The 17757-nt window shown below is 40.0% G+C and overlaps 1 protein-coding gene across 4 annotated transcripts in view; it reads left to right on the forward strand.

Moving 5' to 3' along the window:
* lrguk (leucine-rich repeats and guanylate kinase domain containing) overlaps positions 1 to 17757 on the forward strand; it is a 110995-nt gene that overhangs the window by 68931 nt on the left and 24307 nt on the right. For all 4 annotated transcript variants that reach the window (XM_048553904.1, XM_048553905.1, XM_059654497.1 and 1 more), the window contains 4 exons: positions 7734 to 7847; positions 10031 to 10232; positions 13329 to 13448; positions 15144 to 15283. In XM_048553904.1, the coding sequence (XP_048409861.1) occupies positions 7734 to 7847; positions 10031 to 10232; positions 13329 to 13448; positions 15144 to 15283 (576 nt within the window). The remainder of the gene's footprint in view (positions 1 to 7733; positions 7848 to 10030; positions 10233 to 13328; positions 13449 to 15143; positions 15284 to 17757) is intronic.

The following is a 17757-nucleotide window of genomic DNA, read 5'->3' on the forward strand; positions in this document are numbered from 1 at the left end:
AATTCTATTCATTAAATAAATCTGAAATGGTTGTAGTGGTCAGAAAATCTATTATGATTCACTGTGATGTAGACAAGAGCAGCCCAACAAAAACAAAACTCTTTTGGATTGTGATGGATTTTGGTTTCCTTGTGATTTAAGAAATGAGTGCTAATTGAGTAGTACCTCTTTAAAATATTTTATGGTTCCATTTAAGTAAGTAAGTAGCATTTATATTAGCTGAAACTGTCATTCTGTTTAGACATACTTGTGCTCAATATTTCTCGTAAGCCATACTGACATCAAAAGTTCTCAGCATTTACTGAAAAACAACAGGAAATAAACACAAAATGGCATCAACAATTTATTTTAATTTATTGATAGCTGTAGAGGTTTGATTAGCTCATTTGCCTGGACGGCTGGTTTGCAATGTAGAATGATGTGGGTTGAATTTCTGCACAAACTGGGTGTTACCACAAAGAACACTCCTTTTCAACTTTGCCCCTTGCCTGAGATGTGGTGACCCTCAGATTAAATCACCGCCAGTCATTTCTCTCAAATGACAGCACTGCCTATGGTCCAGTAGGACTATGGCAACTGCCTTTTAGCTGCATTGTTCTTCTCATACTGCCTTTTCATCTCTGATACTGTGAATCATATCTGGTCCACATTGATGGAACTACTCTGTTTGTTGTATTAAAGCAGAGAGGTGGAATATGGGAAATGTTTCAAAAATAATTAAATGTCACCCAAAAACATTGCGCGGAATCTTATGGGCCCTGAACAATGTGGGCTATGGCAAGAAATCTGATAGAATCGTATGAGAAGTCCAGTGATGCCATTTTTGACACCAAAGGCCAACTCATAGAATTCTTAACTCAGCTGAGGACATCAGGATTCTTGTTGGAAAGTAATGAGTTACCACTTAAAGAGAATCATTGCATTTTAATGATCTTATTAACTGAAAATCTCATCTGAGTAATGTGCAGCTTTCTATCCTACCATCTGCTGTGAACGTACAGTCATAGACAATTTGTAGTCGAATTCAGAGGAGTTACCTGGCAATTCCAGCTTGCTGTATATTCCAAATGATCTCCATGTGAGACATCAGGCACCAAACCTCACATTACACTCCATAGGCGCTAGCCATATGTACTCCACGTCCGCATACATTGACACCTGATATGCCCCAGTCTCTAAGAGCCCTCGTGGCAAATCTCTGATTCTGTTTGACTACACTTCTGTACTTCAAAGCTGAATGTTGGGGTGCTCTGGCAACTATCATTGCAATAAAGTTGCAAGTATATTTTGCACTTAGGAACATGCTGCCAGCTCATGGACTGCCATCTTGGACTGTACATTTGCTGTTGTAGTGTTCATGCATTTTTGAGCCTACCTGGATGCTCACAGCATCCCTGGCTTGTCTTTTTATAATTTGCCTCCTGAGCCAGCGATATTAAAATGTACTGTACTGTGGTAATGCTTTGCCGTTTAGTGCAGAAAAAAGCTAGGAAGCTTGTCATGGTTTCAGTGGTCCTCATTCAAATCAATAGAGGCAATCTTCAGTTGGGGGATCTGTGCAATAAGTCAGTAGAAGGCCAGGGACTTGGACACAATCAGTCAACCACTCAGGGCTGTCAGGTTTATGATCCTCTCCTTGTAAGGGGTGAAGAACCAAATGTTGGGTGGCCCATGCCCATTTTGGTTCTTATATCTTGCTGTTCGCTGTTTTCCTTTTTGGACTAAGAAAAGGGTAGGTATTAAAGAAATTGAAAGTACATGGCACAGCTGTACTGTTTGTGAAACTGTGTTAAAAGTTAGGAGGTGTCCCAACTGAGTGACTAGACCATGCAAAGGGCATGTGGGTTGATTAGTGTGGCAGGTTGGAGTGGCTGACTGAATGAGGGAAGATATTGCAAGCAATACTGATAGTGGTAGAACATGACCTTTGGTGGGAGGTGAGTACCGTAGCAGAGATAGAATGAATGTGAGGTATCAGAGAGAAGATGGTAGGACTTATACTGGTGGAGTCGTGAAGGTCACTGTCCTTTTTCCAACATTATTGTGCACTCTTCCAGATGGCTGAGACTACACTGACTCAGGTTGAAACTTTAGATCAGGCTAGTATTATGTTCTAGCACAAAACCTGAAATTGCTGGAAAACCTGGGCAGGTCCGGCAACATCTGTGAAGAAAAAAGTCAGAGTTAACGTTTCGGAGTCCAGTGACCCTTCCTCAGAACACATGTTACAGAACACGGACCTACTGAGCGTTTTCTGGCACTTCTCTTTTTGTTCCTGATTTACAGCATCTGCAGTTCTTGTGGCTTTTATTTAGTATGTTCTGGTGTTGTGGACTCCTGTTGCTTTCCTGAAAAAACCCGTTTTACATACCACCATCTCAATTAGGACCTCCAGGTCACTGTTCACAAAACTGGACACCAAGTTTCCCTTGTCTGCCATATCTGGAGCAAAGGTCAGGGAACATGTAGAGCAGCTCTAGACTGACTTTGCTCGCCCAGGTTTACAATGGTCATACAATATAGTGGTTGCACCAAGAATGCTGGTCCATTTTGGGATTTCCTGGTAGTGATGAATCCTTAGTACCAGGTGAGTGGTAGAATGATGCTAGAATTGGATATGAAGACTGCTATAGAAATGGGGTTGGTAGTTAATGAGATGAATTTGGGTACCTGCAGTGTGAAAGCTCAACCATGACAAAATTAACACAGCCAAAAGGGACTTGGTTCCCTGCTGATTCAAGTCTCTACTAAATCTGGCTTTCACAGCCAGATGTCTTCTCACAGCAATTAACTGTCACTATCATCTTATTCCATGTAGATTTCATTGGAATGTAACATTTTCTTTTTCAAATCCACTTAACTGAACATGTTCTGACATTGAAAAACTCCTCCTCTAACTCCATTCACTTCTTTCAAATAAAAAGTTTTGCTACAGGTAATTGCCATTCTCACTAAGGCTGATAATATGTAAAAGAGATATGAATTTCTCAATGGCCAACTCAAAGATTGTATGACAAGAACTTGAAAACTTTACCATGACAAATAAATCAACATCAACTAAACTTTGCTTGCTCAGACAATTAATAGACTACAGACAAGTGGTCTGTGGAGTGGTGACCAGTTTTCTGCCTGCCAGCAACAATGGTTTGGCTTCCAGTTAACTCATTAGTTATTGTAATCTGTGGCTCTTAACCAATAGGTCAGAGATGGTGTAAGTATGAATAAGTTGCCCTGTGCTGCCTGTAAGCAGGTGAAAATACTCGGAGAAGGAAGATCAAGGTGGTCCTGACAAGTCAAAAGGGTCCCAAGATCCCCAGGCTTCCCATTTTCTGTGTCTGCCTCTAGATTTTTAAAAAAATCATGACAGACCTCTGAAGCAGATGGGATTTGAGCCCAGCTCTATCTGGCTGAGAGGCAGGGACACTACCGCTGCACTACAAGAGTCTTAACTATGTCTGTCCGTATTTGTGTATAATCTCTTCTACAATGGAAGAGCTCCCATATCAACTGAGTGACTGATTTGTGGAATAGAAGATAACAAAGTGTGGAGCTGGATGAACACAGCAGGCCAAGCAGCATCTCAGGAGCACAAAAGCTGACGTTTCGGGCCTGTGATTTGTGGAATACTTCTGTTTAGTCCCCAAATATGACCCCAGGCTTCAGTTGCCATCTTAATTCTGCATGTTTCTCCTGCTCTAACCTTCCTGTCTTGTGGGTTTCGAAATAAGCTCAATGTAAACTTAAGGAACAGCTTTCAATCTTTTGAGGTTTAACTTCTTGCTGAATTTTGTTTCCTTTTCTCTTCTGTTGGCTCTATTTTTTTGTCTTTGTCTCATGTCTGTCATTAACCTTTTTTTTGTTTTGGAATGGTGATTATTCATGATTCTATCATTAACACTACATTTCTAATCTTTCCTATTTCTGACAAAAGATTTTGACCTGAAGCATTAACTCTATTTATCTCTCCACAGATGCTGTCAGACATGCTTTGTATTTTCAGCATTTTCAGTTTTTATTCCTTGGAGTTCAATTAGATTCAGTCACCGATTGTTTTAATCAAATTTTTAGTAAGAATACTCTGAAAACCAAAAAATAACCACAAAGAACTATGTGTGTTTGGAAGGCTGAAACAATAACAGAAAGTGCTGGAGAAACACAGTAGGTTTGGCAGCATCTGTTGAGAGAAAAATGGAGTTCACAGTTCTAGTCCAGTTGATTCTTCATCAGAACAGTTTATCCCTCAACAGATTCAGCCAGACTAGCTGTGTTTTTCCAGCATTTTGTTTTTGATTCTGAAAATCAGTTTCAAGTACATACAGAAAGAGAGATTTGCCGAACATAATATGATCATATTGGATGGTGGTGCAGGCTCGAAGGGTTGAACAGCCCACTCCTGCACCTAATCCCAATTTTTCTAAGTAATTAGTGGGTTATATCATAAATCAAAGGATCATTGTTAGAAATACAGGCCTTGAAAGTATGATACCTTGAAATTGGCGTAATAAGTCCAAACATATTTTAACTGTTTGCTATTTGTACAAATTAACACTTAGGCCAGATTTTGCATGCCTTAGTGCAACCCCACAGTGACGAAAATGCCAGAAGTTTGGAATTCAAAGCCCAGCCCTTGATTTTGAGCTGCATTTGTCCAGGTGGCATAGAGCGATCCAGATGGGGCATGAAAAGTAATGGGGTGAGAGCAGGATAGGATGTTTTATGTTTCAATCTTTATTTTTAAACTTTGAAAGCAGTCAGTGCCAGAGTCCACCAGGTAAGTTCCACCCAGCCCTCTATGGTGACCACCAGCATCCCTGCTCTTTCCAAATTGCCTGGCTGATTTTCAATCCAGCCCATCTGTCTAGACTGAAATTGGGAAGTATGGACATTTATTTTTAAAGGATGAGTTCACAGTGTCAGGATTTCTCCTGCCTCTTTGTATCCTCCATGAAAAAAAAACCTTAGGTTTAAAACAGTGAAGCAAAGAACAGCATGCAAATTTGTCCATACGCTAACACCCACAGTGGGGGTTTTTTTTAGGGCAGCAAGCCAATATTGAATGGCTGAACCACATTCAGAGAAGTCCTTTGCACATTATTTCTGGGAAACAATTCATATGGAATGGTCTGATCATTACTCGTTATTCAAACAAAAGGATTAATCAAATCAAAAGAAATGGATGGGAAAAGATCAACCATGTTCAAGTTAATCACTTGCTTTGTGCAAATTTCTTGCTATTTTCCTGCAGTAAGACTAAATTTCAGAAGTATCTCATTGGCTATAAAGTACATTGGGACACCCTGAAGTTGTGATTTCTCTTATAATATAACGTACTTACACAGAAACATAGGAAATAGGTACAGGAGTAGGCCATTCAGCCCTTCGAGCCTGCACCACCATTCAATGTGATCAGGGCTGATCATGCAATCTCAATATTCCAATCCCACTTTCTCTTCCTACCCCTTGATCCCTTTAGCCACAAAGTCCATGTCTAGCTCCGTCTTGAATATATCTAATGAACTGGTCCCAACAACCTCCTGTAGGAGAGAATCCTACAGATTCACAACTGACTGAAGAAATTCTTCCTCATCTCAGTTCTGAATGGCTTATTACTAGACTGTGACCTCTAGTTCTGGACTTCCCCAACACCAAGAACATTCTTCCCACATCTAGATTGTCCAGTTCCATCTGGATTTTATTTGTTTCAATGTGATACTCCCCAGTTTTTTAAACTCCATCAAGTACAAGCTCAGTCAATCCAGTCTTTCCTCATATGTCAGTCTTGGCATCCCAGTAATTAGCTTGGTGAACCTTCGCTGGACTCCGTCAATACCACAAATGCCCTTCCTCAGACTAGGAGACCAAAACTACACACATATTCAAGGTGTGGCCTCACCAAGGCCTTGTATGACTGCAGCAAGATATCCTTACTCCGATACTCAAATCCTGTCACAATGAAGGTCAGCATGACATTAGCTTTCCTCATCTGCACCTGCATGCCAACCTTTAGTGATGGAACCACCATGACACCGAGGTCCTGTTGTACGTCACGTTTTCATAAACTTACATTCAGATAATAATCTGCTTTCCTGTTTTTACAACCAAAGTGGATAACCTTACACTTATTCCACATTATATTGCATTTGTGAAGTATTTGCCCACTCAGCCAGTCTGTCCAAGTCACCCTGCAGCGTCTTAGCATCCTCCTCTCAACACATGTTGCCACCCAGTTTAGTGTTATCTGCAGATTTGGAGATATTGTGTCCAATTCCTTTGTCCAAATCATTAATGTATATTGTGAATAGCTGAGGTCCCAGGACTCTGCCCTGCGGCACCTCACTTGTCATTGCCTGTGTCTCTGAAAAGGACCCGTTTATTCCAGCTCTCTACTTCCTGTCTGCCATTCAGTTCTCTCTCCATGTCAATACATTATTTTTGATACTGTGTGCTTTAATTTTCCTTACTCATCTCTTGTGTGGAACCTTGTCAAAAACTTTTTGAAAGTCCAGATACCCAATATCTACTGATTCACCCTTGTCCACTCCACTTGTCACATTCTCAAAAAATTTCGTACGATTTGTCAAGCATGATTTCCCTTTAGTGAATCCATGCTGACTAGAATCGATTCTGCTGCTGCTTTCCAAATCCTCAGTTATTACACCCTTAATAACAGACCTCAACGTTTTCCCCACCGATGTCAGGCTAACCAGCCTATAATTCCCCATTTTCTCTCTCCCTCCATTTTTTTTAAAGAATTGGGTTACATTAGCTACCCTCCAGTCCACTGGAACTCTTTCAGAATCTACAGAATGCTGGATAATGATCACCAATACATCTGCTATTTCTAGGGCCACTTCCTTAACTACTCAGGATGCAGAATGTCAACCCCTGGGGACTTATTGGGTTTTAATCCCATCAATTTCCCCAGTACCATTTCTTGACTAATAAGGATTTCCTTTAGCTCTCCCTTCATGCTTTATGTTGTATCCTGACATCCTAGCATTTCCTCAAGGTTATTTGTGTCCTGCCTAGTCAAGACGGATCCAAAGTATTTGTTTAGCTGGTCTGCCATCTCTTTGTTGTCCATTTTAAATCCACCTGATTCTAGTGTGTTTCTCTTCACATATCTATAGAAGCTTTTGCTGTCTCCAAGATAGAACCATATTAACTTACAGCACAGGACAGCACTTCATTCATTTGCATTTTTGCCAACTGACTGCCAACTCTTGCCCTGTAATCATCTACTCTGCTTCAGTATCCCTAAGTATGCAATGCTCTCTATCTTGCCTGAAACCCAAGGCAAAATATTCTTTGGTGCAGTGGCATAGAAACAGGACTCAGCTAGGAAGCCTCTTAAACCAGTTTTGCCATTCAGTAAGATCCTGGCAGAACCTGATGAATCAACAGAGCATTGTTATGCTTTAATGCCCTTTTTGTACTTGGGTATCTTAACGCTGTTCCGCAGTATGAATATATTTGCCACAGAAACAAAATAATATGAGATGATGAAATACGTTGTTTAAGTAAATTGATGCATCTTTTTCTAAAGCTGACTTATTGTTGGAAACTGTTTCGGAAAACATTGCATCAAGTAAATTAAGAAGTATATTGCTGCAAAATTATTTTTTCAACAAAGTTGGAAATTTTGATTGCCCAGTGCCATTTCATGTACCTTGTGTGATGCATTGAGATGCCGACTGCCAACTCCATTGAGATCATTTTGTTCTTTTATACAGGGGAAATTTATTGAGACAATAAAATACAATGGACATTATTTCGGGCTCAGCAGAGATGCATTAGAAGCTGTTGCCAGAGAGGGATTAGCCTGCTGTATTCATATGGAACTTGAGGTAAGTATGCAAGTTATATTTTGATGGCTTTTTTGGCTGCTTTGTGAATGATAGTGATGTATACTAAATCCCATCAGGAGGAATACAAGGGTATGTATTCTGCCTAGTAAACAGTGCTTTATTATTGCAAGCATTTTATACAGTGACAAGCAAGAAAGAAAATCTTTGTATTTACCACCTTTCATAGAATTCTGCTGTAGTGCAAGCTGATATCTGACATAAAGCTGCCTAAGAGCTGACAGAGACTGAAGTTTAACAAGTGAAGATAGATTAAGCAGCCCACTAATTCACATGATGGATTAAAAGTATAAAAATGTGAGACATGTGTTTTGGCAGGGGTATACCAATGTTTCACAAGAGCCCTTACATTTTATTTATGGATATTTTTAATCAACCTGATCAGAAATGTTATGCCATACGCTCTGGAGCAGGTGGGACTTCAACCTGGGCCTCCTGGCTCAGAAGTAGGTACACTATCACTGTACCACAATAGCCCATGTGCTTTATTTATAGATAATGCTTAATCAATCTGTTCAGATGTGTTATGACACTCTGAAGCAAGTGGGACTTGAAATTTGGTTTCGCGGCCCAGGGGGAGGGACTGCAGCACAACAGCCTTCAATCAGCCAGAGCCCCCAGACCAAAATATGGTTATCTACTCAACTCCATCACTCCTCATTTACTCAATCCCACTAAGCCTGTCCATCTATTACTTAGTGACAACTCGTATCTCAACCCTTTTCCACTTCATGCCAAAGTACCTGGTATCAATCAGGGCCATACCTAAGGAGGCATTCTGACAAAAAGGAAAGTTATATGGCTATTAAGGATGTCAGCATTGACATAATTGACATATTGACACAATACATTGAAATTTCTTCAATTAATCCCTTATATAAACAAACATTTCCATTCTATAAGCAGTTGGCACTGTCCTTCACAATGCACACATGACAGACACCCCTTGTAAAATTATAGTTTGAAGAATTGGTCATGCAGCACAAAAATTCCCTCCTTACCAGGGTGTATATTAACCAAGTGAATTGCAGTGTTTTAAGAATGTAGCTTTCTGTTGCTGTCCAGGATTGATTTCTTTCTTACCTGTTTTAAAAGAAATCACCACGGCTACACAAATGCTTACAAGTTAGTCACTGAACCGCTTCAGATGCACAGAAAATTCATATACTATTAGTTCAAATTAAGTTATACAAACTCTTACAAAAATAAATGGTATTGAAAATGCCCAGCCATTCCTTCCTCTGATTGTCTTGCGTGCCTGGCCAAGAAGGGTAGGCTGCCTGTGAGCTGAAACATCACAGCAGACAAGGAACCTTTAAGTTTACAGGCACCGGGGTTGTCTATCCAAATATTCCCAGGCAACAAGGCCAATTTTAGAGCAGCGATAATGGGAACTGCAGATGCAGGACGATCCGAGATAAAAAAAGTGTGGACCTGATTGAACACAGCAGGCCAAGCAGCATCTTAGGAGCACAAAAGCTGACATTTTAGACCTAGTCCGTTCATCAGGTCTAGGCCTGAAACATCAGCTTTTGGAGTCCTAAGATTCTGCTTGGCCTGCTGTGTTCATACAGCTCCATACTTCGTTATCTCAATTTTAGAGCAGGCCCCCGTAATTCTAGCTGCAGAAATCAGGTCTGTACTCAGAGGTGCTGGAAGGGGTAAGAAGAAAATAAAGTTACTGTAAGGGGAAAAAAAAGTGGGAAAAACTAAAGTTCACTTTTGCAAATATATTCCTGATTCAGGCCCTTAAAATGTCTGCAATAGCCTCAGTTTTGCTGTCAGATCTGATTATCTGGTCAGAGATGAGCAACTTTTCAGACATCCCAAAAAGTGCCGCCTCTCATAGGTTAGGTGCTGCCCTTCAGGATTATTAAAATTTCAGGACAGCACTTCAGCAATGGTGCAAGCATTGAAATCTTGTATATAGAAGACCTTTGGTGTGTGCCACTCGAGCTCTGGTGGAAGCATGAGCAGTGTTCCAATCTTGTTCTACAACAGTCTGCCAGTTTCATAAAGGTATTATATGTCAGTATACATTGCCATCTTGATTTATTTCCCCTTCCACATTTTTTGTTTAAAATGCATCCACAGGAGAGCTGAGTGCTGACTAGATTAAGAAAACAACATTGTTGTAATTTGTTTCCAATTCCATCATTGAATAGGGAGTGCGCAGCTTGAAGAAGACTTACTTTGAGCCTCGATACATTCTGCTGATTCCAATGAGTAAAGAAAAGCACAAGAAAAGGTTACTTCTAAGAGGGCTGTACGATCAATCACAAATTGATTTTGCTGTATCCAGAGTCGGCACCTATATCAGTATGACTCAGGATAACCCAGGATATTTTGATGCTGTTATTAACAGCGGTAAGGACCTTAGTCTTCATTACCTGATTATTGGAAAGATTCATTCACAAAGAGTATTTGCACCAAAGTAGTTCTTTCAAACTAAAGCAAAGAACTGAGGGATGATGGAGATCTGAAGCAAAAATCGAAATTCCTAGCAAAACCTGGCACATTTGGCAACATCTGTGGGGCGAAATCAGAGTTAACATTTTGAGTTGGGTGACCTTTCAGAGTTTCACCAGCAATTTTTGTTTTTGTTTTACTTCTTTCAAAGTCCTGATTAGCACTCTATCTGTTGGATTTGTCTCACTACTATCACTTCAGTGTATATCAGGCATCACTGAAACACAAGTGGTCTCAGAGTTAAAATGTACTATGATGAAATCCTTTACTTTTCATTTTCTCAAAATATAATTTATTTTATTTAGTTGTTTCCCATCTGTTCTCCAGCAGGGTCTCCATTTCTCAGAGATTTTTGTTCCTCAGGCCTCTGCTGATAAGCAACTAACACTGGATTGCAGAATTCCACATTTTCTCAAGAATATTAAATTATAAATTTTACATTATGGAGGTATAACTGAATTAAGTTTTAATGTTTTTTTAAAATTCACAGATTGTAGTTTTTAATTATAGATGCTATCTATTAAATTTTTTACGAATGAGAGGGTAATACCAGGGCCCTACCTATAACTATTGCCTGGGATGATAATCTCCTTTGAAAATAGGAAGTTATTCCTGTGAGTTAGTCATTCTGGCCCCCTGCCACCCATCTTTTGAGAAGACATGTGTATAAAATCAGAAAGCTTCAATCAAGACTATAGAATTTCTTCCCTCACAGTGTGTGCAATGATTTGAGGAACAAGTTCATTCAGTTCAATCTTCTAACTTTGGATGTTTAATAGCTACCTGCATCTGAAAATGATTGAAGGTATAGCAAAAAACATAGATTTTGATGATGAATATTCTTGTAACAATATGACTCAAATGGTGATGGACTCTGCAAAGGCCTTTCATGGTATGCAATAGACCAGAGTTTTAATGTTTGATAACAAAAGTGCTCTTCACTCTGATTTCATAACTAACACTTGTCTCAGAACTCAATCTGATAATTTTAACTATCTTCTTCAAATTTCTATCATTCCAATGAATTAAGAGTTTATCCAGTTTACCCTGTTCAAATTGAGCCAACATTCACTACAATGAGTGGCAACTTGTCCCAGTTCTCTGCATGGAACAGTTTTTCCTTATATTGAGTTTGTTTCGTGGCTTCTTTAACCAATAACCATTTGGGTCATGTATCTGTGGAATTCTCTATCCCACAAACAGTGTAGATTGAGACTTTGAGTAAATTTAAGAAGGAAATAGAGAGGTTTTTAATTAGCATTGGGTTCAATGATTTATAGAGAGCAGGCAGGAAAGTGGAGTTGAAGTCGAGATGAGATCAACCAAGATCATATTGAACAGAGAAGTAGGCTCGAGGTGAATTTGCCTCTACTTTCTCCTACTTGTTATGTTATTATTTTCTAATTATGACTTCTAATTCTGATATATTGCCTTTTCATAAACATATCTTTCTATCCACAGCAAAGGTTTTCTTCATTCCTGTGCTGTGTGCGCTATTTAAACCGAGGGTTAAAATTTTGGGTTAGACAGAGTACAGGCATTTGCTTTCCTTGTCAGAGTTTTATTCTAACTCATACACCATCAATTCCAGTAACACTATTTACTTGTTCTCCAAGTATAAACACCCAAACACGTTTTCACCTAATAATTTTCAACTAACATAGAACTAACATCACCTGTTCCCTGGTTCCATTTGACCTCGGGCATTGCAGCCAAACCATACTGGATGATAATACAGTATTCATTTTTATTTATTTTGAGTTTCTCATTATAATGCAATGATGTCATTCCAAATTATCTATGGCACTATGGCATAGATATTGTTGCAAAGTTGGGTAGAGTACTTGATGTTTGTAAAATGATAGAGGGGAAGTGTGTGTGGTCCATTTAAAAGATGATGTGTTTTTAGGCTTGGAGATCAAAAAAAAGTCTGCAGGCAGCGTTAGATGCATAGAAAGTTCTTGAAATTGAAACATTGTATCAAAAGACTACATTGTTAGCAGGTAAAGCAGGATTTTACCAAGGCAATGGGCTTTTAAATTAAGCCAATTCATTTAAACCAGACCCTAGATACCAAGAAGTGAATCAAATTTTAATCTGATGGTTTTGACAACCTAAATCCAATCCTATTCTAAGAAATTAATAGGCCATCAAGGGTATAAAAGAAGAGGGCAGTTGAAAACCAGTGTGAGAGTCAACTGTCATCTGCTGAGAGAACAGCTCTCAACTATAGAAGAAAGAATCACTGGGTCTCACAGAATTCTCTAAGCTCTCAGAAAATCATCATCTAAACTCAAGGTACAGTGGCACTACTGGCTAATATTCCTGAAACAAAAATTCAACAGAGAAAGCTGTTCCTGACTGAGGATCAGCAGAGTGGGTGCGGAACATTCTGGAAGACTTACCCTGATGTCATTTTCAGAGACTTAGTTTTAATTTTTTTTTCTTATTACTCTGCTTTATATAAGTGTGACCTGTATTTATTGGAACAGCGTATCATTAGAATTTTGTTTTTTCTGGAATAGTTAGTAGTTAAGGGGGAATTGTTTGGTTGTTAGTTCTGTTAATTTGTTCACTGTTTGATTTAGATAATTAAATTGTTACTTGTTGATTACATAGTGAGTGAAAGGATTTTATTTTATTCAACTACTCCTTTATAACAGATTGGGGGGGTGAGAAGCAAGTTATACCATTTTTCACACTTCCTTTAACAGATGATGAGGCAAAGTGAGCTTTTCTGGGTGTTTTTATTTTAGTTATCAGAGGGGGAGATTTTGTAACGATATTAAAATATGCACATTATTTATTTCAAACAATCGTGTGTCATTTTTAAACATAAGCTAAAAATATACATATAACTATGAGGAATATAACTGGATAAATGGCTGAATCCAAACACTTATGGCAAATATTATAGTGTACAATTCTGCTTGAGACCGCAACGAGTTAAAGTAACTGCATTTATACTACTTTTTCTGCTGGTTTTATATGCAGATGACCTTATGCAGGCATATCTGCAGCTGAGCCAGCTGCTCCATGGGTACCTGAGCCTCAATGATCAAACAGGCAATGAAAAAGACAAAGCTATGAATGGAAACAAATGGCAGGCAACTGGTGAGTGTGTCCTGACTTGTCAGAATGTGATAAATAGCTGGGTTTTGCAGTGATGAATTTCTAATGTTGCACTTCTATTGTCACAGATTTCAATCATAGAATCCCTACAGTGTGGAAGCAGGCCCTTCTGCCCACTGAGTCCACACTGACCCTTGAACAGCATCCCACCCAGACCCACCCCACCTACCCTATGCTGTAACCCTGCATTTAACATGGTTAATCTACCTAAACTACATATGCCTGGACATGATGGACAATTTAGCATAGTTAATCCAGCGAACCTGCACATCTTTGGACAATAAAAGGAAACCAGAGCACCCAGAGGAAGCCCACACAGAAATGGGGAAAATGTGCAAGCTCTGCATAATAGCCTGAGGATAGAATCTCAATTATGCTTCCTCCAATAGATGTTTCTAACATTCAACGCATGGGTAACTCTTGCAAAATTTATTGCTAAACAGATAACAAAGTGTGGAGCTCGATGAACACAGCAGGCCAAGCAGCATCTTAGGAGCACAAAAGCTGACGTTTCGGGCCTAGACCCTTCATCAGAGAGGGGGATGGGGAGAGGGTTCTGAAATAAATAGGGAGAGAGGGGGAGGCGGACTGAAGATGGATAGAGGAGAAGATAGGTGGAGGGGAGAATATAGGTGGGGAGGGGATAGGTCAGTCAGGGGAGGACGGACAGGCCAAGAAGGAGGGATGAGGTTGGTAGGTGGGAAATGGACGTGTGACTTGAGGTGGGAGGAGGGGATAGGTGAGAGGATGAACAGGTTAGGGAGGCGGGCACGAGCTGGTCTGGTTTCGGGATGCAGTGGCGGGAGGGGAAGATTTTGAAGCTGGTGAAGTCTACATTGATACCATTGGGCTGCCGCGTTCCCAAGTGGAATATGAGTTGCTGTTCCTGCAACCTTCAGGTGGCATCATTGTGGTACTGCAGGAGGCCCATGATGGACATCTCGTCTAAGGAATGGGAGGGTGAATTTAAAATTGTTCGTGACTGGGAGGTGCAGTTGTTTATTGCGAACAACATTTTTCCATCCCCACCCTTGTTTGCTTTCCGGACAAACCACTCTCTCCGTGACTCCCTAGTTCGCTCCACACTCCCCTCCAACCCCACCACACCTGGCACCTTCCCCTGCAACCACAGGAAGTGCTACACTTGGCCCCCACACCTCCTCCCTCACCCCCATCCCAGGCCCCAAGATGACTTTCCGTATTAAGCAGACGTTCACCTGCACATCTGCCAATGTGGTATTCTGTATCCACTGTACCTGGTGTGGTTTTCTCTACATTGGGGAAACCAAGCGGAAAAGTCTTGGGAACCGCTTCGCAGAACACCTCCTCTCCACCTATCTTCTCCTCTATCCATCTTCGGTCTGCCTCCCCCTCTCTCACTATTTATTTCAGAACCATCTCCCCATCCCCCTCTCTGATGAAGGGTCTAGGCCCGAAATGTCAGCATTTGTGCTCCTGAGATGATGCTTGGCCTGCTGTGTTCATCTAGCTTCACACTTTGCAACCTTATCTGTTCATCACCACACTCAATTCTATGACCAGCAGACCATTTAAATGCTTTCCAATATCTAATTAAGGATGATCAAGGACTTTCTCCAATTACAGTTGTCAAACAGATGCCATTTAGTCTTGGACTAGATGATTGATTTTAAAATCCAATATTTGATGTTTGTACAGACTTGTCAAAGAATACACCGACTGAAGTTAACCAGTCAAGCCAGTATAAAATTTCATCATCCAGTGAATTAATGGATTCCTCTACAAGGAACTACTCTTCTAGAATACAGGCTAGACTGTCAGCAGAAAAAACACTCTTGGTAAGAGCAAAGTAGATGTTTTACGCTGCACATCCATAATTTCCTTTGTAGACAAGCTACCAATTTTAGCCATCAAGGTGTGAGCTGATTCGTTTTTGTTCATTTATGACTGATCATTTCAGATGCATATCAAACGAAACCTGGTGTTCTGATGTATTGGTTGGCATCTATGATACACACATTTTAAGAGACAGCTCCGCATTTTTATGGTGTATTTTAATCAATAATTAAGAGACATTTCTGTCCAACATCCCAACACTTCGATAGAATGTGAACTCAGTGGTGAGATGGAATTTACAACTTTAGTGCATTATTTCATGGAGGCAAAAATATTGCCTGCTGTCTCGACAGCCAGTGAGAGTCCGATACTCCCTTTCTGGTGGGTAGTCCCTCAAAGTTATCTACCCATTAAACGCTTACTGGGCAGCAGCAAATATTCACTGGGATCAAGGACCCTGAGACATGGAAATCCTTCCCACCAAGAGTCACCTTCCACTTGGGAACATTGCAGCTCTCCATTGTTTAGCAGCACCATCATGGAGGATCAAGGGTTATACTCAGGTATAGATGAGTGATAATGAAAGAAGTTCTGCAGCAGGATCGGAATTGGCTGTCACTGCTGTGCCCATACCTCCCCTCACCTCCCCACACCAGCCCATTTCCTGATTTCAGGTCCATCTTTCTGACACTTTGACGAGGGACACACAGTGCATGGGAGACAACCATCAACCCTGAAATATTTTGCTTTATGCTTTTCCTGCATGGCTAATCCTGAGCCTATATTTGGTTAATGCCTGTAGTGGTGGGATGAGGCTTTTAAATGACCAGTTAAAGGATTTACTTGGTGGCAAAATAGAAAAGCTGTCCATGATTCTTGCCATTTCGTACTTATTCTGGGCAAAGATGGAAAGTTGATAGGTTCTCACTGGGCACACTCCTGCCTGATTAAATGTCAGCATGCCACCACTGAACACACCATGTAGGAGGACATTAAATTCTGCTCTTAAATAGGGTCTTCTGCGGTCCCTTTTCATTTAAGATACCCACTAAATTCTGATGGAAAATATGGCAGTCGTAGCTGAGCCATGCCAATATGGAATCAGGCATGAGCTGGATTTTTTTTTACCAGGTGCAGATTCTGGGCAGCCAAGATGAAGAATAACTAGTGGAGCCACAATTACCTATTAAGAGAGTGCCTCAGGATAGGCTCATCAGATACTTTCAGTAGTGTCTGATATAGCTATGCAACATCTGTAATAACCAGGTTGCACTATAAACTTACAATCATTCACAACAAACCACTCATCATGACAAGCAGAATTCGCCTCAGGGAAACATTCTTTCTGGTTTCAGTGCAATTTTTAAAGTTTCCAACAAAAGTCATAAGCAAAATCAATGCATAACGATCAAATTTTTTATAAAAATGATTATATCTGTAACTTAATAAGTCACTGAACAGTCCTTTCCATGTACCGTCTTGTTTTCCTGTATCCTATTGGAGATATGTTGGCACTGCTTTGTATACAGACTAAGTTTAACAGCAGTCCAGGATATAAATCCTGCAGCTGAGCCCTCTGAACTACTTGACCCACGGCCCTCTAGGCATTTTCTCAACTTCCTCACGTGCATCTCATCAACTGGTGATGAGTCTCTTTGTCATAGGGTAGGCAGTCTTGTGGCCAAAAGTCTCACCTAACTGGCTATATAACTGTTAGATCATGGAATTTGGACTTTCAGGGCCTTTGTTTATTCCGTTGGAAAGTTTCCTCTGCATTCTGAGCCTGAATTGTTTTCTGTCATAAAATTGCAAGCTGAGGCCCCAATATTGAGTTTGAAAATAAAATACTTTCTATGCATATTCAGATGTTGCTTGTTAGAGCAAAGCTCGAGTGTTGCTATAAAGAGAGCCATGATGTCAAATTTTTTCTTCTTGCATTTATTACAACAGATTTTCAAGACTACCAAATTTATTTTTTTGTTGCTGCTGCTATGCAGTTGCAACATAAGTGGTATTCTTCACTAACAGAAATTGCTATCAAAAGAAACAGATTCTGCCTACCACACAACTGGGTAATATGGTATTTGAATTTCAGTGTCAATGAGTTGCCAGTTATGACGAATTGTCTCAAACACATGTTCCTTTGGTTGTTCATAGCAGACAGAGTATATTCTGTATTTGGCCATCCAACCTATTTTTTCTTGCTATGGTTCTGTGGGCAATGCTGAGTCACTTTTTTTGTATGTTAAATGTGTTTTATAAGTTGTTATTTACTTGGTTGTGATGGTGTTACTGTGCTCCACATTAAAATCTAATTAACATAGTTAAAATAGTATGATTACTAGCAGAGCCTGGATACATGATAAGTAAATATCCTGCTGCCATTAAACTTCCTATTGATGCTGCAAACTATGACTTTTCACAGTTAGGTCTCCTGTTTATATTTTTCATTGACATCAGGGTTTAAATAACAGGA

Source organism: Stegostoma tigrinum, chromosome 25, assembly GCF_030684315.1.
Source record: "Stegostoma tigrinum isolate sSteTig4 chromosome 25, sSteTig4.hap1, whole genome shotgun sequence".
Taxonomy (NCBI): domain Eukaryota; kingdom Metazoa; phylum Chordata; class Chondrichthyes; order Orectolobiformes; family Stegostomatidae; genus Stegostoma; species Stegostoma tigrinum.